This window comes from Hevea brasiliensis, chromosome 2, assembly GCF_030052815.1.
Source record: "Hevea brasiliensis isolate MT/VB/25A 57/8 chromosome 2, ASM3005281v1, whole genome shotgun sequence".
Classification (NCBI taxonomy): Eukaryota; Viridiplantae; Streptophyta; class Magnoliopsida; order Malpighiales; family Euphorbiaceae; genus Hevea; species Hevea brasiliensis.
In genome coordinates, this window is record NC_079494.1 from 5973225 (window position 1) to 5995663 (window position 22439).

The following is a 22439-nucleotide window of genomic DNA, read 5'->3' on the forward strand; positions in this document are numbered from 1 at the left end:
TCACTTTGCTAGGGAATGCCCCATGTTCAGCCGAGCCAGATGGGGTCACGAGGTTCTGTTGCAAATGTTCCTCGTCGATTGTATCCGGTGCTTCCAAGATAGCGGGTAGTCGATTCGATGGCGGGGCGAGGACAAGGGGGACGTGGATTTGGAGGCAGATCAGGAGGTAGAAGTCAGTATCAGGGTTCTGCCACTCAGGGTAAGGGTCAAGCTTGGGTTTTCACCCTGACCCATCAGGATGCTCAGGCTTCAAATGCAGTTGTGGCAGGTATTCTTCTGGTCTGTTCCTATGAGGCTCGTGTCTTAATAGATCCGGGTGCTACGCACTCATTTGTCTCTCCTGTGTTTGCCATGAGATTGGGTAGATACCCTACAACCTTAGAATGTCCTTTGTCAATAGCTATCCCACTTAGTGACAACATAGATGTAGATATAGTTTTTCCGGGTATCCCAGTAGTGGTGGATGGAAAGATCCTCCCAGCAGACTTGGTTCCTCTACCAGTGATAGATTTTGATGTAATTTTGGGGATGGACTGGTTGGCAACTCATTATGCCACTTTAGACTGCAGGAATAAAAAGATACATTTCCACATACCTGGTGTGGAAGAGTTTAGCTTTGATGGTGACAGGAGCGTGGCTCCATATAATTTGGTGTCAGCAATTAGTGCTAGAAAAATGTTGAGGCGTGGATGTCAAGGATATTTGGCATTGGTGAGAGATACATCTGTAGAAGGTGTTAACATGGAAAATATTCCTGTTGTCAGAGAATTCATGGATGTCTTCCCTGAGGAGCTTCCAAGGTTACCACCAAGAAGGGAAATAGAGTTCTGCATTGATATTGTGCCGGGTACAAATCCCATATCAATGCCGCCTTACAGGATGGCACCAGCATAATTGAAGGAGCTAAAGGAGCAACTACAGGAGCTTTTGGACAAGGGTTTTATACGTCCGAGCACTTCACCCTGGGGTGCTCCTGTTCTATTTGTGAGAAAGAAGGATGGGTCATTAAGGTTGTGTATTGACTATAAACAACTGAATAAGGTGACTGTGAAGAACAAGTATCCACTTCCTCGGATCAATGATTTGTTTGATCAGCTCCAAGGGGCTAGATTCTTTTCCAAGATAGACTTGCGATCAGGCTACCATCAGTTGAGAATCAGGAATGAGGATGTGTCCAAAACGGCATTCAGAACAAGATATGGTCATTATGAGTTCTTGGTGATATCTTTTGGACTCACTAATGCACCAGCAGCCTTCATGGACTTGATGAACAGGGTGTTCAAGCCATTTTTGGACCGTTTTGTCATCGTATTCATAGATCACATTTTGGTGTACTCTCGGACCGAGGGAGAACACGTGTGGCACTTGAGGATGGTGTTGCAAACTTTGAGGGAGCACCAGCTATATGCCAAATTTTCAAAATGTGAATTTTGGCTAGAAAGCATCTCATTCTTGGGACACGTGGTTTCTAGTGACGGCATTCAAGTGGATCCCAAGAAAATTGAAGCTGTAACTGATTGGCTTAGGCCTACAACAGTCACTGAGGTGCGAAGTTTTTTGGGTCTGGCTGGCTATTATAGGCGATTTGTGTAAGATTTTTCCAGGATAGCGGCTCCCCTAACTAAGTTAACAAGGAAGAATGTTCCATTTATTTGGACAAATGACTGTGAGGAGAGCTTCCAGAAGCTTAAAGAGTGTCTAACCACCGCCCCTGTGTTGACACTACCTATGAGTGGTGAAGGATACACCGTGTACTGTGACGCCTCCAGAGTTGGCCTAGGGTGTGTTTTGATGCAGAATGGAAAAGTAGTGGCTTATGCTTCAAGGCAGTTGAAGAGGCATGAGCAGAACTACCCCACCCATGATTTGGAAATGGCGGCTGTAGTCTTTGCACTAAAAATCTGGAGACACAACCTGTATGGTGAAGTGTGCGAGATATACACCAACCACAAGAGTTTGAAGTACATCTTCCAATGGAGGAATTTAAACTTGAGACAGAGGAGATGAATGGAGCTTCTGAAAGACTATGATTGCACCATCCAGTACCACCCTGGGAAGGCTAATGTAGTAGCAGATGCTTTGAGCAGAAAATCTTCTGGCAGTTTGGCGCACATTTCAACAGAGAAAAGATCATTGATTCGGGAAGTACATGAGTTGATGGATCAAGGTTTAATCCTAGATCTTTCAGATGAGGGGGTATTGTTGGCTCATTTTTCAGTGAGGCCAGACTTGCGAGACAGAGTTAGAGTTTCCCAGCACAGAGACCAACAATTGATAAAAATCATAGAAAGAGTACAACAAGGTGAAGGTAGTGAGTTTGGATTTGCCAATGATGGCGCCCTAGTGCAAGGTTCTAGAATATGTGTGACTGATGTGGACAATCTCAGAGATGAAATCATGCGAGAGGCACACTGTACACTGTACAGTGTCCACCCAGGCTCCACCAAGATGTATCATGATGTGAAGGATAGCTATTGGTGGAATGGCATGAAGAGAGACATAGCAGACTTTGTGTCCAAGTGCTTGACTTGTCAGAAAGTGAAGTTTGAACATCAGAGACCGTCAGGGAAGCTGCAAGAACTCCCTATCCCAGAATGGAAGTGGAAAATGATCACTATGGATTTTGTGATTGGGTTGCCTCATACCACGCGAGGATATGATTCGATATGGGTAATTGTAGACCGTCTAACCAAATCAGCTCACTTCTTGCCTGTGAAGACTACATATTCTGTGGCACAGCACGCCCGACTCTACATTCAAGAAATAGTCAGATTACATGGAGTTCCAGCTTCCATAATATCTGACAGAGGGCCCCAGTTCACTTCTCGGTTTTGGAGAAAGTTGCAGGAGCCACTTGGCACACAGTTGAACTTTAGTACGGCTTTCCACCCTCAAACAGACGAACAGTCCGAAAGGACAATCCAAACACTGGAAGACATGCTTCGCATGAGTGTTTTGGATTTTGGAGGTCAATGGGATGATCAGCTAGCTTTGGTGGAGTTTGCCTACAACAACAGTTACCATTCCAGCATAGGGATGGCACCCTATGAGGCACTATATGGGAGAAAGTGTAGGTCTCCTCTGTGTTGGATGGAAATAGGAGAAGCGAAGGTGCATGATGTAGACCTAGTGCAGTACACTTCAGAGGTAGTTCCTTTAATCAGGGAACAATTGAAAACAGCTTTCAGTAGGCAGAAGAGTTATGCAGACCCCAGACGGAGGGATGTGGAGTTTGCAGTAGGCGACTATGTATTCCTGAAGGTTTCTCCAATGAAGGGAGTCATGAGATTTGGAAAGAAGGGCAAGTTGGCATCTCGGTATATCAGACCTTTTGAGGTTACTGATAGAGTTGGAGCAGTTGCCTACCGGTTGGAGCTACCACCCAACCTTTCTCATGTTCATCCTGTGTTTCACATCTCCATGCTCAGGAAATACATTCCAGATCCTTCCCATGTACTACAGCCGGTTGTAATAGAGCTAAAAGAAAATTTGACATTTAAGGAGCAACCTGTAGCCATAGTGGACTACCAAGTAAGACAGCTAAGATCAAAACAGATCCCTATGGTTAAGGTTTTGTGGAGGAGTCAGTCAGTGGAAGAGTGCACCTGGGAGTCAGAACGGGACATGCGTAGCAAGTACCCTTATCTGTTCAATGTGTAATCATGTACTTTATTCTGCCTTGTGTAAAATTCGAGGACGAATTTTCTGTAAGGGGGGAAGAATGTAACACCCCAAAATTTTAAATTTTATTATTTTATGAGTATTATTGATATTTTAATTTTATTTAAATTTTAAGAAATTATTTGAGATTTTTCAGATTTTAAAAATCAGGTTCGATTTTCTGAAAATATAAATTTTGATGATTTTTAAAAATTTATTTAAAGACCACGTAGCAAAACTAAAAATATATTTGGAGTCTACAAATTTTTCTGAGTTTTCTAGAATTTTTTCAAAATTTTTGGATCTCGTTTTCGATCCCAAGGAAGAGTAAAAATTTAAAATTTTGTATCCTAAATCGAACCGACTGAATCGAACCCGACCGGATCGGACCGGTCGAATCTGACCTGTCTTCTTTTTTTTCTTCCTCCTCCCCGCGCGCGTCCCGACCTCCCTCCCCTTCTCTCCCGTTTTCTCTCTCCTCCCTCCTCCCCTTGCTGTGCCGCCGCCTCCCCTGCCACCCCAGCTCGCCGGTGCCCATCCTAAGCCTTCCCAGCCCACCGGTCGCTGCCTGGAACGCCGGAAAACGGCGCCTGAAGCAACGCGACGTGCAAGCGCGCCGCTTCATCTTCCCGGCCGAAATCCGGCCACCAATCGAATCGGGTCTTGTGTCTAAACTCATCTACTCGTCGAGAGCTTTCCATAGACACCAAGAACACCGAAATCCATCGAGTGGTTTGTCCAATTTTTGCCCGGGAAGTTTTAGCCCATTTTGATTTTTGGGCTAAATTTCTCACAAACAGTGAACCCCACGAGAAAACCGAGAGTACCAGAGTGCTCCACTCGTCTAGAGCTTCGCGGAGATATAAATTTCAAATTTTTTCGACACCGTTTTTCGGTGGGTCCCACGAAACTTCGCAGTATTTTTCCGAGCATTAATTGAGCTTAGAAAATTTAGTAAAAATTTTATACTAACCCTCGTGTTGTGGGCTTCGTGTAGGTATCCTCAATTCGCGGAAATTCGACAGTTGTCCGGGTCTGTGAATTTTCGGCCAGACAGACCGGCTACCGAAAAAAGTCTCCGAATTGAACCGAGGTTTTGGCTACCCCACCATTGTCAGATGTCCCGAGCGCGTCCCCGAAGTCGGAATCGGCAAAGATAAACCCGAACCTTGCTTTTTCATAATTTTCTAGTGCTTAAATAGGATTAAAAATCCATAAAATATTCTTGGTAGCTCAGAAAATTATGATTCTTTTTGCAATAGCCTAGTAATATTGCTAAGGACCGCGGGGCAAAGTTTTAGAATTTTTAGAGCTTGTTTGGGCAGTTTTTGCAGAAATGATCAATTATAAGGACTAAATTGAAATTTTACATATTGTGATGGATGACTGATTTGATGGGCCCAGGAGGGGCTGTGTGATGTGATTGAGTTATAGATATATGAATTGTGAATATAGAAGTGTGTTTTGAGCCCTTTTGCAGGTTGGGTAGGTCCTAGGTATAGGGGAGACTCTGCCAGATTTTCGGCACGACTTAGGACGTATTTGGTCTTTTATTGATTTGTATTGAGTCAATTGTATTAAATAATTGTAATATAATTGTTAGGTGAGCCGGGACAGCCTTCTTCCTCCACCCAGCCGCCACAGTGACCGTTGTCAAGTCTGTGAGTAAAATATTAATTTTAATTGTAATTTCGATATTATTATATATTTAAGCATGCTCATGCATCACTTATATGTATGTATCTATGTAGTTAAACTATAGGCACGTTTTATGTTGCATTCATAACTGTTAAAGTGCCATGGATGTTGTTGTGGTAATTTGGAGCAGTGTGTGTGCGTTAGCGTGCGTGTGATGTGGTGTGTACTATGGATAGGACGGTTAGTCACGGCTTGAGATCTTCGCTGGGACCCGATCCTTCGGGGGTAGTCACGGCTTGAGTTCTTCGCTGGGACCCCGATTTGGTTTATTAAGCGAAAGTCCGGCTTGAGTTCTTCGCTGGCACCAGGTTGGATTTAAGAGAGCTGTATAAGGGATCAGCTCCCATATATTATGATTGATATTACTGGGTGTGTGAGTGCTCCAAATTACCTTTTTGCTGTTATGATGTGAATTTGTTGCTGATGTTGCATTTCACTCTACAGGATGCATTAGTTTTAGATAGTTATAGAGATTATGGTTAAAATTGATATTTTACTCTCTGAGTCAAACGCTCACTCCTGTTCAATATTTTTCCAGGCCACAGGAGGGTATTTTTGAGGTTAACCTGCTTTCTCCCTCGCAGGTCGATTATTAATGTTTGTATAACTTGTTAAATCTTAGAATTTCCGCATGTGTTAGAAATGTTTATTTGATTTGGGTCTATAATATAAATTCTTATTTTGGACCTGTAAACTTATTATTTTATGTATGTTGATGGACTGGATGAGGGAGCAGAGCTCCCATTTATTTTATGTTGTTATGATTATGTGGAGGGTGAGCTGAGCTCCCCAAATTTATATATATTGTGTTTGCAGGTCGGGTGAGTCAAAAACTCCCCGTTGAAAGATCCATTTTATAACCGGACTCTGTCCGGTTGGTTTCTTAAAATTGGGCCCAAATGGGCCTTAGAGTTGGGTTAATAAATAGTTAGGCTGATTACTGGCCTCAGGGGCTTTAGGCTGGCCCAGGTCCTAGTGCCAGTCCGGCTCATAGGTTGGGTCGTGACATAGCTAGAAAAAAAAATTAAAATTTAACAGAAAAAAAAAAGTTACACATTTTAGCTCTATGGTGTTGAAAGTAATATTTGTGTTTTTTATTTTTTTTTTTATTTTTTGTTTGGTTAGGCTAAGAAAACGTTGGAATACATGCTCAAATGAAAAATCCTTTCTGTTAGATCGTAAAGCTTCTTTTATTCCTTCTTATTTTTGGGTTCTATTCAGATGTTGAAATTGTGATGAGATTCTGATTGATAAGTAAAATCAGTATTGATTCATCTCTGTGAGATTTTTCTTGCTTTGGAGTATTTAGTGTTCATTTTTTTTTTTTTTCTTTGTCTTTCTCATTCCTTTACTCCAGTTTCAATGGTTTCTCCTCTCTTTTAATAATCCTTTAAGCATAAACCTTATCATCTCTTTACATGCTATATGTTATAAAATGTGTTTTAATTATCAGGTACCTTTGAGCTTCAATATTATAAAATATGAGATATTCATCAGGATTTATTTACTTAAAAGTTGTGTATGCCATATGTTTAATGAAAGGCTAGGCACCATTAGAAAACGAGGGTAATGTTTTGGTTTGTTAAATTAACTAAACAACAAAACCTAGAAAATGAAGTTCTGACATTACTATCTTTCGCATCTAACGCCAGTGAGGGGAATAGGGTGCAAACCCAAACACTGCATCGTTATAGCACATGTGCTTTGTGGCTGCTGTGCTGGGACGAGAAGCAATCGCTCTATCATTAGTGGTGAAGCATTCCTCTGCCACTTTGTGGCTTCCTAGGCGGAGACTGAAGGCAGGCCCATACTTATCAGCCATCACTCCAAGCGTTTGGTGAAGCAGCTGACTAGAACCACCTGGTAGATGAAGATGACCTATGATTGGCCATGCACCTGTCGGTTCTGGTGCTTGTCCAAAATTGGTCCTTGAAGTTATTCTTGTCCTGCTAAACAATGCAAAGTAAAGAAAGATTAAGGAAATAAACCCAATAAGTGCAAGTAATTGCAGATTTAAATCCATAATTCGATTGTAAGATGAACATAGATGGGCATGAGATTTCGGTAGATCAACAATTAAACACCAGCACTAGCAAGTACAGGGAAGACCGAATCTGGTTCTGTTCTTAATCTAGCGGGCACATCTGGGGTAGAGCTTACCTATCAGTGGGCCTAGAGAAAGTCAGTGATGAAACTTAATCTATTCAATGGGTCATCCTTAAACCAAACCATGCTTTTCTCCTTATTTTTAAATGATAGCAAACCTGATAAAATGGATAGCTAATAGAGGCAAATTGGCCATAAGTCAATATGCTTACCTATTTCTATGATTTTATCTTCAAAGCAGTATGAACTCAAAACTTGTGTAGAAAAAGAAAAGAAAAGAAAGCAGTAGGTTGAGAATTGTTTGAGCAAGAACATGGTTTCTTATTTCACAGACATCTTTAAAATTTAAAATTGAAGCACTGGTTAGGTACTTTTTACTCCAAGACAGACTACAAGATCCTCTAGCTCTCTCACTAGTGATGAAAGGAAAAGCGATAGGTCACTTATAAAATTCTTGAGCATCTGAAAATGGATAATGGAAGAAGTTGGTCATCATAAAATTTCTTCAAACAGAAATAAATTTGAAGTGTGAGTGAATATTTGTGCTGAATGCTATGAAAAATAAAACGAAAGAAAAAGAGTTGCTTTCCTTTTAGTTTGAGCTCAAAGAACACATTTGTTAAAAGAAAAAAAATCTGTGCCCAAACTTAGTCAGCCTGCAGGCTGCTGTTCAAATGCCATATAGCTTGGAAAGGCAGAACAAGATAGGGAGAACCTTAATGAGCTGACAAGCATCAAGGCAAAACAGCACACTTCAAGTCTAAATTGTTCCAACCCTAATGAAGTTATATGACTATGTTAAAGTAAAAATTTACCTGATTACTATTTTACTTTTTTGTTATTTCTTATTTTAATGATTAAATTAATTAATAATTATTATCATTAAAATTATTTTATTTTAATTAATTTATTAATAAAATTATTAATTATATATGTTATTTATTATTAATTAAAATTTAATTTGTAATTATAAAAAAATTAATATAATAATAATAATAAAATTTTAAATTTTAAAATAATATTTTATTAATATATGATATTTTATCGATATTTTAATTTTATATAAAAAATAAAAAATAATAATTTATAGATTTATTTTTCATTAAATATTAATTTAGTATCAGTTAAAAAAAAACTGAAAGCCTATTATTACAAATTAAAAAGACTTTTTTTTTTAAATAAAAATAAAATTAAAAAATTTTATTTTAATGAATTAAAATTAAGTAATAAAATTGAAATAACTATCAAAATTAAGGAACAGTTAGTTCAATTTACCCATAAGTCACCAAGCAATTTATTATCTTTTAAAACATCATGACTATTTGGAAATAGAGCTCTGGCCAATCAATTCCAATGTCAGGATTTCCAAGTGATTCTAGAGAGTAAACATGAAAAAAAAAAGCAGGGGGTATGCTATATGGACCAGAATTTCAAATTTAATTATGGTATTATACAAATATTTAGATTTCTAAATCATACAATGATATCACATCAAAGTCTGGACTGTAACACCAGATAAAATACACAAATCCATTTCATGACATAACCTGTTCAAATCACTTTCAAAACCTATTTCTTATCATGTCTTATTGAAACTCCAAACTTTAAAACTTCAACAGCTATAGAGTTTTGCAGGAAGACGCGGGGAAAGAAGAACCTCTAATGGGGTTGCTTTTGGTAAAGTTGTACCGGGTGTCTCAGTCATGTCAACAGGCTGGTCATTTGGGGTTGCCAAATCAAATGCATGAAGGAACCTAGCAAGTGCTAGGTGGAGAGCATGGAGTGCAAATGATGCACCAGGGCATGATCGTCTACCAGAGCCAAAAGGAAGGAGTTCATAGTGTTGACCTCTGACGTCAACATCCATATGGCTTGTTAGAAACCTCTCGGGCTGGAAAGCTGTCGGATTTGTCCAAAATCTCGGATCCCTCTGAATCTTCCATACATTTACTAATAAGCGAGTGCCAGCTGGGACATGATACCCAGCTATGTTACAATCTTCCATGAATTCCCGGGGTATCAGGGGAGCAACTGGGTACAGACGGAGGGTTTCCTTGATCATGGCTTGAAGGTATACTAAGTTTTTGATGTCTGATTCATCAACTTCACGTCCAATGCCAATATGGATGTCTAGTTCTTCTTGGGCCTTTTTCAAAGCTGGTTTATTATTCAGAAGCAATGAGATGGCCCATGTTAGTGTGGTTGTTGTTGTGTCACTAGCACCAGCAATAAGAGCCTGCCATTAAGAAACCTGAGGAGTAAGATTCATATCTAAAAAATACAACGGCCATCACTAGAACGTTATTCAACTTCAAGTGCTCTAACAAAAATAATACGTATATGAGCATAAAGAATGTTTCATAAACCAAGTGTTGGTTCAAATCAGTTCTTTATATAGTATGTTAGGCATACCAGACAGGTAGATTTGATACTAGTATCTGCATCATATTGGAAGCCTGCCAGGTGGCCTTTCTCCTCAAGCGACAACATCACATCAATGAAGTCCTGTTCACCCTTAGTCTTGGCCTCTCCAGAAACTCTCCTTTGGCGATGCTCAGTCAGCCAACCTGCAAGTACAGCATCCAAGTCCTTGGCTGTCTTCTTCATTGCCCTTTCATGCCCCCCTAAATCCAACCACCATAGAAATGGAAGTGCATCTGAAACAACAAAAATTCCCATCAAGTGAAAGAATTGAGAAATTGCCTTCTGGCACTGTCTTGTCTCATCATCATCAAAAGAACCGGTATATCGTTTTCCAGCCACTGCTCTAACAATCACATTAAGAGTCATATCCTCAAACCACTGTTTAAGTTCAACAAGCACTGGAAGGCAATTATTTTGAGCCCATAGACTATAAAGCTTCCTTATCCCCAAGTCAACTTCAGAAGCCTGGACATGCTTCACCATCTCCAGTCGGCGTTTTGAAAGAAGTTCAAGCATTACTATCTTTCTCATCTCACGCCAATGTGAGCTGTAGGGTGCAAAACCAAATACAGCGTGGTTATAGCACATGTGCTTTGTGGCTGCTGTAGTGGGACGAGAAGCAATGGCTTTGTCATTTATGGTGAAGCATTGCTTTGCCAATTCCCTACTAGCAACCACAAAAGCACGATGACTGCCTATGCGGATGTTAAATGCTGGCCCATGCTTATCAGCCATTGATCCAAGTGTTTGGTGAAGAAGCTTATCAGCACCACCCAATGGATAAAGGTGGCCAATGATTGGCCATGCACCAGCTGGTTCAGGAGCCTCTCTAATCTTGCTACATTTGCTACTCTTTTTCCATTGAATATAAGCATTGCAGAGAAAGATGAAGGAAAAAAACACAGCAATTGCGGTTAACTGTAGAGAAGGATCCATAATTAATTATTTGATTTACAGATTTTCGCATATCAAACTGAAATCCTAGTTAATTTATAAGCCTACTCCAACAACAATTTAACAAAATTCAGCATGAAGCACACCAAAGTTTGGTGATTTGTTGCATTGGCCATGCCATCCCTGTATACACACACATATAATTTATAGATTGATATAGATATCAGAAGAATTTCAAATATTTTTCATAATGATAGAATTATTTATCCCTATTATAATTAACCCATATACTCATTTAATTTCTGAAAAATGCCACTTGAAATTAATATTTATATCTCACAATATTTTAACATAAGAAAATGACAGTCACCTAACGGTGCTAATCCAGCAAGATGATGACAGTTCATAGAAAATATGACGTTTACATACCTCATTCAGTTCCAGAGTACAGCGGCTGGGAAGAGATCTAACAGGCCCTTCTACCCACTAAAATATCTAATGTTTCACTTGGCCTCGGTATGCCTGTAGCACATATGTTATTGACTTGTTAGAGACTGTAAAGTTCTTGCATCTCCAACGATATGAACTGATACCAGTAGGTGGATTGCAAGTAGACCATATCAAAATCATCAAATTACATCAATTTGCTCTAGCATAAACAAATAACAGAACAATAAAACCCAGCAATTGTTGCATTCCAAACGATAGGTGCAATCACAAAAGGAACAGCAGGATAGGAACTTGATGATACTGCGTCCCAACTCATAATATTTATTCTTAATATATTTGATTAAAAAAAAAAAAAGAAGATGGAGCATAGAAAATTCAATTCATATTCAAATGAGTTCAGAATAATTCAAGTAAAAGTTATTCTATATATATTTGATTAAAAAAAAGGGGGATGATGGGGCATAGAAAGTTCAATTCATATATTCAAATGAGTTAAGAATAATTCAAGATAGGCAGCCACCTTGTGGGGTTGGGGGGGGGGGGGGGGGAAGAGGGAGGGGTGGGTGCGCGCCGGGGGCGGGTGCGGCCTCGCAAGGGCTTCATTCAAACATGACAAATATGCATGGTTCATGACACTGCCCTTTAATATGGTTTCCACATTATACATTTCTAATACTGCATCATCTGTCCTGCTACATGCTGGATGCAGTAACCAGCGACAACTGAAATTCAGGTTGCTATGGAAAAGTTGAGGAAGCATATCTGGGTCTTCTACATGAAATAAAATAAAATAAAAAATAAAAATTCTTCTATATTAAGGATTTGTTTGAGTGATGAGAAAAATACAACTTTAAATATGTTAGTTATAAGTTATTAAAAATCATTTTTATATTAAATTTGACATCTTTTAATAATAAAAACTCAAACAACTGAGGCTCCGTTTGTTCTATGAAAAATAATTTATATGTGAAAAATATTTTTCATGAAAATAATTTTATAAGAAAATATTTTCCATAAAATTTTTTTTTTGTTTGTCATTATTCACAATTTACCAAATCAAGTATTATGAAAATTGAGAAAATGAGATTAGGAAAATGACTTCCGGTTTTAAAAATGGGAAGTCATATTCCCTTATTTTGAGGTTATTTTCCTTTCACCAACAACTTATTTTTCTTTGATCAAATTTATTAAACACCCCTAAACATCGGAAAATAAGGAAATGTTTTTCAAGAAAATATTTTCCTTCAAACAAATGGAGCCTAAATTTCATTAAATTACTTTTTTTCAACTATATCTAAAGGCTTGTTTAGCATTACTATTTGAGTTACCGTTGAGAAAACAACTCCTCAAAAATTTGAAAAAATACTAAAAAATGATTTAAATTAAGTTAAATTTGATGTGTTTTAGCCATAAAAATTTTAAAACAGCTAAACAATTTTTTTTTTCAAATTGATTTTAGAACGGTCTCAAAAATTACTTTTTAACCTTCTAATTTCAATCTTAAAACACCTGGAAAATGTTCTTCTAAATAAACAAATAAAAAGCAGTTTTCAACATCAATAACAAATAGCCTCTAAAGAACCAAAAACTAAGCAAAACATTTTTCTTATTATGATTGGTTAATTATATAGACAACATAGTATGATGAACAGAAATTATATACTGCTTGATTTGACAGGGACCCCAATCTTGCAATTTTTTGGCATTCCTCAATCCCCATCCCATCCTAAAAATTATTAGAAAAAAAAAATCCAGATGTTGGTGTCTGTAAATTTTCATACTTCAACCACACAAAAGACCAAAATTTGCCTGTGTCAAAATGTAATTATCCAAATGGGTTTGCTTCAATTCTGTGCAAAATTAATATCCTTCTGTCACCATTCAAAAAATTTTTCCAGGATACAAAAATTGCAAAGAAATGAAGATTCCTATCATATTCGCACAGATTAAGCAAATACTCTGTATCTGGTTCCTGAAGAAAAACAATGATCTGTTGGGTCCAATAAAGTAAATCTCAATAAAACAAGTTATGCAAGCAATTTCCAGTGCCAACACTAGGTTCTAAGCCGGGAGAAACCCAAAAACCCTAACACATCAGTAATGTATATTTTCAAAGAAAAACAAAAGATAGTGGGAGAAAGTGGAACAAAGGGGATAGTGTGAGATAGAGACAGACGCATTTTATGTCTCAAAATTTAATGCATGATATCATGTAATGATGAACAATGAAGAAAATTCAAAGATAATACCTAAAATTCAGAACTGTATGGGCTCATTGGTTTGAATTGTTGGTGCTCTGCTCAAATTATTTTTCACGCACAATCATTGCTGGACGATACTAACAATTTCTTCTTCCTCAGTGCTGTGGTATAATTGATTGGCATGGCCTGTCTGCATTTGCTGTTAATTGTTTTGCAGCGTACAAACCGCAAAAATTGCTTTGGGCCTAACCTTTAAAACCTTTTTATGGCTCATTATTTTGTTGGGCTGTGGAGCCTCCTCCATATCACTCATTACCAGTCCTTTCTTCCCTGTCACAGTGGCAGCTAGTGGTGGGCGCAGTCCGTCTCTAGCTGGAATGGGAAGTAGAGGAGCGCATTATTTTGTTTGAATTGGATAAATAAAATTAAATTATTTTAATTTAATAATTTAATTTAATTTTTAAAATAATTTAATTTAGTTTGATCCGATTCGATTTTATATTTTAAAAATTTTAGTTATTTTGATTCAGTTCAATTTTAGAGAAAAAAAAATGATTAAACTAAATTGAATTGAATTATTTTATTAATTTTTAAATTAATTTATTTTTATAAGAAATTTATAAATTATATATAACTTTATATATATAAATTATTTAATTTCATTGATTAATAGTTATTAGGTTCAAATCAATGTCAAAATCATATCAAATAACTTAAAAATTAAGTCTAAATTAAAAAATACTTCAAAACTCTAAATCAATCAGTTCAAACCAAATCAAATCAAAATAGAGTGATTCTGTTCGATTCGGTTTTTCTTTCATTTCTGTTCAGTTTGGTTTCTAAAATATGGTAATTTGATTAATTCGGTTTTGATGGTTCGGTTCGGTTCTGTTCAGCTTGAACCGAATGCTCAGCCCTAATTGGAATTGGAACTGGACCGGTAATTCAGGTCATGGAAACTCAAAATATGATTCAAGCCTTTTGGTTTCGGTTTTGATTGTTACTCTGGCTTGGATTCTGATTTAATTTTGTTTTGATTTAATTTGTTTTGATTCAATTTGATCAAATCTTGAAGTTAAATTTTAAAACTTTTTTTAATTGAAAATTTTAGTTTTTGAGCCGGAATCAGATCAGTAGATCAAAATTGATCATTCTTAATTTGAATTTAATTGGTTTTGATATAATTTTAGTCGAGCTGATTCTGGTTCAAACTCAGCCCAATTTTCTTGTCTTGTGGCAGCTTTGGACCTTATCCAAATCCTTAAAATTAAGAGTGCGACTTGAAGAAATATAAGTCCCAAGTAGCCCTGGCAACTTTTCAGGTCTGAGCTAATGGAAATCAGCAATTTAGTGTTAAGAAAGGAATTGAATCAAAATTGTATTAGCTCTAGGTTTTAATTCGAAACGGTTCAATTCGATTCAATAGTAATTCCTTTTCCAGTTTGAGGCTGCTTTAGTTTTAGCACTTGGGTCTGACTTACCATGTGGCATCTTCCTGCATCCGCCACATCATCTTTTTAAATACAGTTAAAATTGGACCAGACCATTGAATTGAGCAACTAATTCTGATTCAAAATTGAAGAGAGATAGAAACCGACCCCTATAAATTGTTTAAGATCGATTTAGGCCCTGAACCGGCCTTGGCCTCATCCGGACTCAATTTTTCAAAATTGATTAATTTTTCAGCAGCAATGGAATGGTTGTAAGTTATAATTAGGATTTTAACTTGCCACCTGAGATGGTCTTTGGAAAATATTTTAATATTTTTTTTTATAAGAAAAAATTTTATTAATAAGAAAGTCATGAAAAACTTTGCATAAGCACGTTCATCTAAAAACCTGGCCTGATCTACTGTCCCAATATACCCACGCCTAAGGATGTGACATGCTAAGTGAAAAAATCTGGTAAGAGAACAGCAACCAAGACCAGAGACAAAAAAAAAAAAACTAAACCAGAAAATCACAGAGACAAAACCAAACCAACATAATAGAGAAAACAAACCAAAAGAACAAATAAAGACAGTAAGATTAAAACCATGTAATAAAGTCCTCTGATCTTGACAAGCCCTACTTAGCTAAGGGGCTAATTATTATATACACCAGGAGCTCCTTCTTGTAATAAAGTCCTCTGATCTTGACAAGCCCTACTTAGCTAAGGGGCTAATTATTAGGCACACCAAGAGCTCCTTCTCTCATAGAAAGTGGGTCCTTTAGAAAGTAAGTCCCACGTGATTGTGAGAGAAAGTGTATTGCACCGGATGCACCTAATAATTCCTCTAACTAAGGAGTCTGCCATCGAATTTGCTTCCCTAAGAACATGTTGACGGGTACTCAGAGGACTTGTTTACTGGGAGAAGTGAGTTAGGAAACTTTAAGTTCCTAAGAAATGTAAAAAAAATTGGCTTGTTTAGTTGGGAGTAAATATTCACTTCCTGAAACATTAAAGGCCATTTTTCTCAATTTCTCATAATTTACTTACCATAAGCTAGATAATTTATTTCCTGGGAGGTTGAGTTTTAAAGAAGTGGTTGATTTCATCCAAATGAGGCCAGAGTCTTTGGTGACATTTTCTGCTTGGCATTACTGCTTTTAATTGTTTAAAAGCCATGGTTTGTGGTAGATTTAAAGCTCCTCCTTTGCATTTACTTCTCTTAATTCATCATTTTCAAAAAGTTATGTATGCATGATTTACAAATTCATAACATAAAAACCTTTATTAATGGTAACCCACCGTACTGTACAGGCTCCTATCTACACAAACTTAAAAGAAAAGAAAAACACCATGCCTTTTTCAGTACATGATGACATGCACCATGCGTAAGGACGAGCAGTACCAACGTTCCAAGATTTCAGCTTTCTCCGATCTCCATCTGTTCTTGTCAGTGATCAATTAAACAGAACTTGAGCTTAATCAGTTGTAAACAATCAACACGAAGCTGAACAAAGACGAGCAGAGAATGGATCGTCTCCAAAAAAAGGGTTAGACCACCGTAGTAGAATATTAACACACCCTTCACGTCCTGACAGAATACCCAAAGAATGAAACATTTATGGAGTCCAAACATCGATTGGGAATAGTCTTTGATACCATTTTAAAAATGATTAGAGCTAATTCCCCATCCCAAAACTAGCTTAAGGAAAGGATTAACCAAAGCTCTATAAGAGCACATTACCCTTATTTTTTAGTAAGTTGTCTGATGTCTCTAAACTGTAAATACTAAAATGCTTCTTCATCATATAATATGAAAATGGGAAGGTCAGCACGGCCGCAAGTCCATTTGGTAGCCTTGTTTGCTCACAGTATCCGAAATTGGAGATGATCATGGCAGATTTGATGGGGTCCTGCAAATATTCACCACTTTTCTAGTCTTACTTTTTTCCAAGGTCAAACAAGATATGTTATCTCCTTATAAATTACGAGGCAATCTCTTTGATCTATCAAGTAATCCAACCTATTCTTTATATATTATCATTAAGGTTGCTTGTGGAATTGCAACAAGTAGAATATCTGTTAAAATCATTATATCTTGATCTAAATTTGACTATTAATTTTAATATCAAAATTTGATTAATATTATTAGAATAATATCTTAATCCGTTTAATTTAGATCATCCCTTTCAAATTAACCCATTTACTAATTACTACTCTATAAATCTATATAGGTTCAGTCTGATATGGGTATAATTAAATGGAGTGAAAATGGACATCATCAAGAAGATGATTCTTGAACGGACACGAACAAGAAGATGATTCTGCTGCAAGAGAAGCAGCTTAATTGATTGACACTATAATAATCATCCAAGATATTTCACATTATAACTTGTCCCACTTCTGTGTATGAATCAATCTGGACCATTCAATTTCACGACCCTTTGCAAGGACAACTTAATTTCAGTCCAGTCCATGGCCCAAATTTATCATCATGACAATGGTTGAATTATTACTTATTTTCATAATTTTTTAAGGCTGTGGCTTGTGAAAATTCATCTTATCTACCGTACCTTAACTCCTGATTCCAGAATATGTTTTGTCATAATAATTATAGTTACCATTTTTCCCCACCTTTTTCACAGTTGAGACAAAATTCCAAGAACATGGAACAGATGCATGAAAAATATTAGATACTTCGTCCATGCACGTTTAAAAAAATAAAAAATAAAAATTAGATTTAACACTTGAGAAGGGTCAGCTCATTTGATGGTTCAGCATAGTCCATTTGCCAACTTGGTCTTCCAAGAGTGAACTCTAGATTAATCAACATGTCTGAAGATGACAAGGAGCTAGAGTCCAACCTCTCCTTCACTCTTTCAGACATATGGAGGGTTGCCATGGGTCCTTCCTCCTAATAAAAACATGATCGTAATTATAATTAATTGCAGAAATTTGGAAATTTGTTAATTATTATTAAATTCCAACATGTTAGATTTTGTTTTTGATGACAATATCATACCTTGGCATCATGTGCATTGAAATGAGAATATGTTGAAGCCTCGTTGTTTGATCTATTTTGGTCCCTTGTCTCCATTGATGATGACCAAGAGCCCGAACCTCTGTTAACAAGATTACCAAGAAATCAATGCCAAAGGAAATTACCAATGATAATTAATTATGGAAGATGGAAAAAGCGAGTCCATAACAAGAAAAGAAATGTTTAAATTTATGTTGTTTCTTTGATGCTGATTAAGCTCCCTTCATTGCTTCACTGTTGAAAGATTTTCTTGGACTATTTTTCCCTGCTGCCCCCCACCTTTTATTTTCAAAAGGGCTAAAAGAAACGTGAGAAAGGTTTTCTTTTAAATGGGAACGCATGCATCCATTCTGCAACATGAAATTATGAGTGCTCAGCTAAGAGCATTAATTCAAGATTGAAATTTGGCATTTCAAGAAACTCAAAAAGCAAATAAATATGGCCTACAGAACTCGATCCTTTGGTTTTTTTTGTTGATTTTTAACAGTTGTGTATATATATAAGCCAACAAAATCCAGCCAAAACATTAATGGCTCGATCAACTAAAGGAAATAAAGAATTACCAATTGAGATAGGGTGTGAGCTATGGAAACACAATTACCTGTTGGATTATTATTTTTTGTTTACAATAAAAGCATTGAGATTTGAACCAATCCCTTGACTTTCAGAATACGGTGGGATCAAGGCACTAACATTAATCCAACGGATATAGAATGTTAGCTATCCTTACATTATTATTCAAGGTTCACGTAAATCACTACTGTGCCTAGAAACCCTAGGTGAAGTTCATTAAACTCTATTTAAGTACTAGAGGCTCTAGTCTATTAATAAAAACCTACATAGACAGAACATGTTGGACCAAAAAGTCCACCACCAAAAGGCATTTGTGTATGTGCGTGCATGTATGTTTGCATTGGTTTAATGGTTTCATTGAAGTAAGCATTATTGTCCATTTTAAAATGATGGAGAGGATAAGATGAACCTTTGGACAAAAAGAAAACAAGCAAATAAGGGAGAAAGCATGCAGGAGAAGCACCCACCTTATTTGGGTTTTTTGTATGGTTGGTAGTGGTGATGTTGGTGGTGGGTTGTAAGAACAACAAGGGTTGGTTTCAGCTTTTCCAGAAGATAATCCTGCATCCACATCAACGATTCCTGCCCTTTGCTTCAAACCCATATCTATCTGGCCTTGACCTGCAATAATCATAGATAGAACCGTTGGTTCTGCTTTATCAGACATCAAGTAAACAATTCACAAGGACTATCAAGTCCGTCCAATCCAAACCATTTTTGTTTTGGTTCAAAGCAGTAAATCAAATGATAAGAGTTTTGATCACACTTGAATCACCCTGTTCTCTATCTCAAGTAAAGAGAATAATAGTATAGAAGATAAATTAAGGCTCGTTTGGAAGGAAAATGTAATTTACCTGATCCTTTGTCAGTGCCCTTCACTGTTCTATACATCTGCATGAACATCCACAGAAAAATATGAGAAAAAAAGTCCACATTGCTAAGATTAACCTCTAGATGCCTTTTTGTCCGTACCCCTTTGTTCTTCACCCCCACTGCCAATGAGTCATAGCAATACATATACAGAAAAATGACGGTAAAAGTGCAAAAACAACAATGGGAACATTGAAAATTTTCTATCCCATACATAATTTCAAAGCATTTCAGATTGAACACAGTAACACCACCTGCAAGTGACTCTTCACGTGAGCTAGGGTTAGATCCTTCACATTCATCAACTCCAAAACTGATTTGGGTGTTGCTCCTGCGGCATTTACAGAAACAGAAGTATAATGAGCTTCTGATCCTTCGGCAAACGATAAACACGAAAGGAAAAATACTAGAAATGAACTTGAAATAAAGAAATAAATGAGTGCAAGAAAATTTTAGAATAGATTGTTTTGTATTACTTTCATGGCCACCCAGAAGCTGGACCGCATGAACAAAATGGGCATGGAGAGTTGTGGTCCATCTCATTCTAGGAGCTCTGACGCTTCTTTTCACCCCACTAATCATTCTTCCATTTCTCTTGAACTCTCGGCCATAGATTTGAGGTTGTTGGTGGTGATGATTATGGTGATTAAGATTTCTTGGCAGTTGCAGTGTTGGAGTACACAAATCTGCCATTTCAAAACCTAAGCTCAAAGTAGGCTCACTAGGACCAAGATTATAACTGCTTTCTTGATTAAAGAAGCCATTTTCATGGCTCAAATCGCTTCCACTGCTGCCGGAATCCGTAGTTGAGGTTCTATTGCTGTAAAAGGCTTTCCTTGTTAATCCTCCTTCATAGTCCAACTTTTTAATTGCTTCACAATCGGAGGCCGATGGTGGGCTGATCTGCAAGGAAAGATCAGGCAAAGGTGATGTATTTCTCATTATCGGGTTTGAGCTTGAGAACATGAGGATGATGGAGATCTAATTTAGTCAGACTCGCAAGGGAGAAAGAATAATGAGAAAGTTAAAAAGGAAAGAAAGAGGATTAAATAAGACGAATAAAGAAAGTATAATAGAAAAGCAAGAAATGGGCTAGGCAACAACTTCGAAACGAAAGCTATTTCTGGGAGGAGGAATAGATGAAAAGCAACGGAGTTGTGATTATATGATTATATAATGAGTGCCTTATGATTTGCATGGGCGTTGAGAGAGAGAAGAGAAAAGAAAGAGATAGAAGAGGGTAAAGTAAAGAGAAAGAATAGGCATTTTTCAGTAGGATTCCTCTAGGGTTAATAGATATACTAGATCAGAGACAGGAAAAAAAAAAAAATATATATATATATATATATATATATATAAAAACAGAGGTGAAGGATTTGCAGAGGGTACTGATCAGATTAAAAAAAAAAGTGCAAGAAAGGAGAAAGTAACAGAGGTTTTCTGGGGATGATGGTTTAAATGAAAAGTTAGTGCAAAATGGGAAGTTGTGTATTCAATTCAAGAATGCAGAGGGATCAGAGACATTTCTTCAGAGAGATAGAGAAGAGGGTAGAGATTTTTTTTTTTTTTTTCTTTATCTTTGTTACGGAGAATGAAAAGGCAGTTGCAGAGGATATAATGGTGGAATGGCTAGGATTCGAGAAAACTAAAGGGGCTACTGTTCCGAGGAATATTTGGAGGGGAATTGAGAGATTTTTTTTTTCTTTTTCTTTTTCTTTTTTTTCTCTCTCTAGCTCTCACAATCTATCTGTGCTGACAGATTGTGACCCTTTTAATTTGTAGCTTTGCTACGTTAAAAATATTCCAATTATTTAAAAATAGACTCAATAGATCCTTTTTTTTCTTTTTATATAATTAATTTTAATTAAAATTTAAATTTAAAATTTTATAATTTTAAAAATAATTAAATACCCCTAAATTAAAATTCATTAATAAATTATTGTATATTTTTAATAGAAATCATCATACTCGTTACTTGTACATACTTTCTAAAATTTCAATTAATTTATAATTTTAATTATATTAAAAAAAAATAAATTTTAAATAAATTTTTTTTTATTACATATGTGAGTGAGGAGAATCAAATCAGGATCTCTAAACAAAAAATATTTGCATCACACACAAAGATATGCCACTTAGATAGAACTTACCCTATTTGTAAGGGAAAAATGTCTAAGAACACACTAAATTCTTACCAACATTGTTCTTTGGTGATGTGGAATCGTAACAATAAATGATATAGAAAACTTGTCTGAACTCAATCTATCATAAGCTTAAGATAAACACGTAAAATCTATGTATTTAATAATAAATTTTACATCTTCTGTCTTGGGGTTTACAGTGGAGTGAGAGTAATGAGCATAGACGAAAAAAAATCCAAAATTTTATAATCTTTACTTAATTCATAAATGGAAATACTTAGATTATGAATTTCTTTGACTAAGTAATCTGCTGCATGTGTGATGGAAAGCACAATTAAATAAATTAGACATAACATTAAAATTAAACTAATTGCATATAATTAAAGAGATGACAAATGGAGAAGTAGCAGTGCAGTAGTTCCAGGCCAACCTTAAGCCTTGCCCTAAATCGACCATTACTAATAATTCCCAGCTCTAGTCCAGTCAAAGAGGAGGAGGAGGAAAATTCTCCATTAATGATCTATACAGTGCCCTGGCTTCAAACGCGCACGTAGTGGAATGCCTATAAATATCAAGGTGTACACGTGCGAAGCTCCAGATTCAGAAATACATACATACGTACAATACAAAGGGATAAAATTGATCCCGTGAAGAAGAAGGAGAAGTGTCAGATTGGCTTGGGTGTCCGGTGACACCACCCTCACTGCCCCACATGCTACTCCTCACTCACCCACACCCACACCCACACCCACTCTCCATTTTTGTTCTGGGTGGTGGTTTCTGCCCCACGCGCTTTAATTCCTCCTCCACCCAGTCAATTCTCTGCTCTAATTCTATCTACCATCAATATATATATATATATATATATATATATATATATATATATATATATATATATATATAAATAATCACAAATTACAATATATCTATAAAAATAATCACAAATTACAGAAT

The 22439-nt window shown here is 36.6% G+C and overlaps 2 protein-coding genes across 4 annotated transcripts; both read right to left on the reverse strand.

The window, feature by feature from the left end:
- Window positions 1-8882: 8882 nt before the first annotated feature.
- Window positions 8883-13698, reverse strand: LOC110661466 (xanthotoxin 5-hydroxylase CYP82C4). 3 transcript variants are annotated; one of them, XM_021820100.2, is made up of 4 exons: window positions 13482-13698; window positions 11212-11304; window positions 9877-10735; window positions 8883-9700 (listed from the first exon to the last, which is right to left on the reverse strand). In XM_021820100.2, the coding sequence occupies exons 2-4, from the start codon at window positions 11214-11216 to the stop codon at window positions 9077-9079; spliced, it is 1488 nt and encodes a 495-aa protein (XP_021675792.2). In that variant the 5' UTR covers window positions 11217-11304; window positions 13482-13698; the 3' UTR covers window positions 8883-9076. The 3 variants fall into 3 exon arrangements, with proteins under 3 accessions (XP_021675792.2, XP_021675793.2, XP_021675791.2); XM_021820101.2 differs by having other exon boundaries at window positions 9877-10740; window positions 13482-13696; XM_021820099.2 differs by lacking the exons at window positions 11212-11304; window positions 13482-13698 and having other exon boundaries at window positions 9877-11205.
- Window positions 13699-17517: 3819 nt separating this feature from the next.
- Window positions 17518-21061, reverse strand: LOC110661468 (probable transcription factor KAN4). The gene is made up of 6 exons (XM_021820103.2): window positions 19821-21061; window positions 19599-19675; window positions 19329-19365; window positions 18942-19095; window positions 17884-17983; window positions 17518-17775 (listed from the first exon to the last, which is right to left on the reverse strand). Exons 1-6 carry the CDS (start codon window positions 20308-20310, stop codon window positions 17602-17604), a joined length of 1032 nt encoding a protein of 343 aa, XP_021675795.1. The 5' UTR covers window positions 20311-21061; the 3' UTR covers window positions 17518-17601.
- Between the last annotated feature and the right edge of the window lie 1378 nt (window positions 21062-22439).

Excerpts from the sequence above, each read along its gene's own strand:
- LOC110661466 (XM_021820099.2), bottom strand. The coding sequence starts at position 10,824 with ATGGATCCTTCTCTACAGTTAACCGCAATTGCTGTGTTTTTTTCCTTC. Across the intron at positions 9,701-9,876 it reads GTATCAAATCTACCTGTCTG|GCTCTTATTGCTGGTGCTAG; the intron begins GTATGCCTAACA and ends TCTTAATGGCAG.
- LOC110661468 (XM_021820103.2), bottom strand. The coding sequence starts at position 20,310 with ATGTTCTCAAGCTCAAACCCGATAATGAGAAATACATCACCTTTGCCT. Across the intron at positions 19,366-19,598 it reads ACGTGAAGAGTCACTTGCAG|ATGTATAGAACAGTGAAGGG; the intron begins GTGGTGTTACTG and ends ATGTTCATGCAG. Across the intron at positions 19,096-19,328 it reads GGGCACTGACAAAGGATCAG|GTCAAGGCCAGATAGATATG; the intron begins GTAAATTACATT and ends TGATTATTGCAG.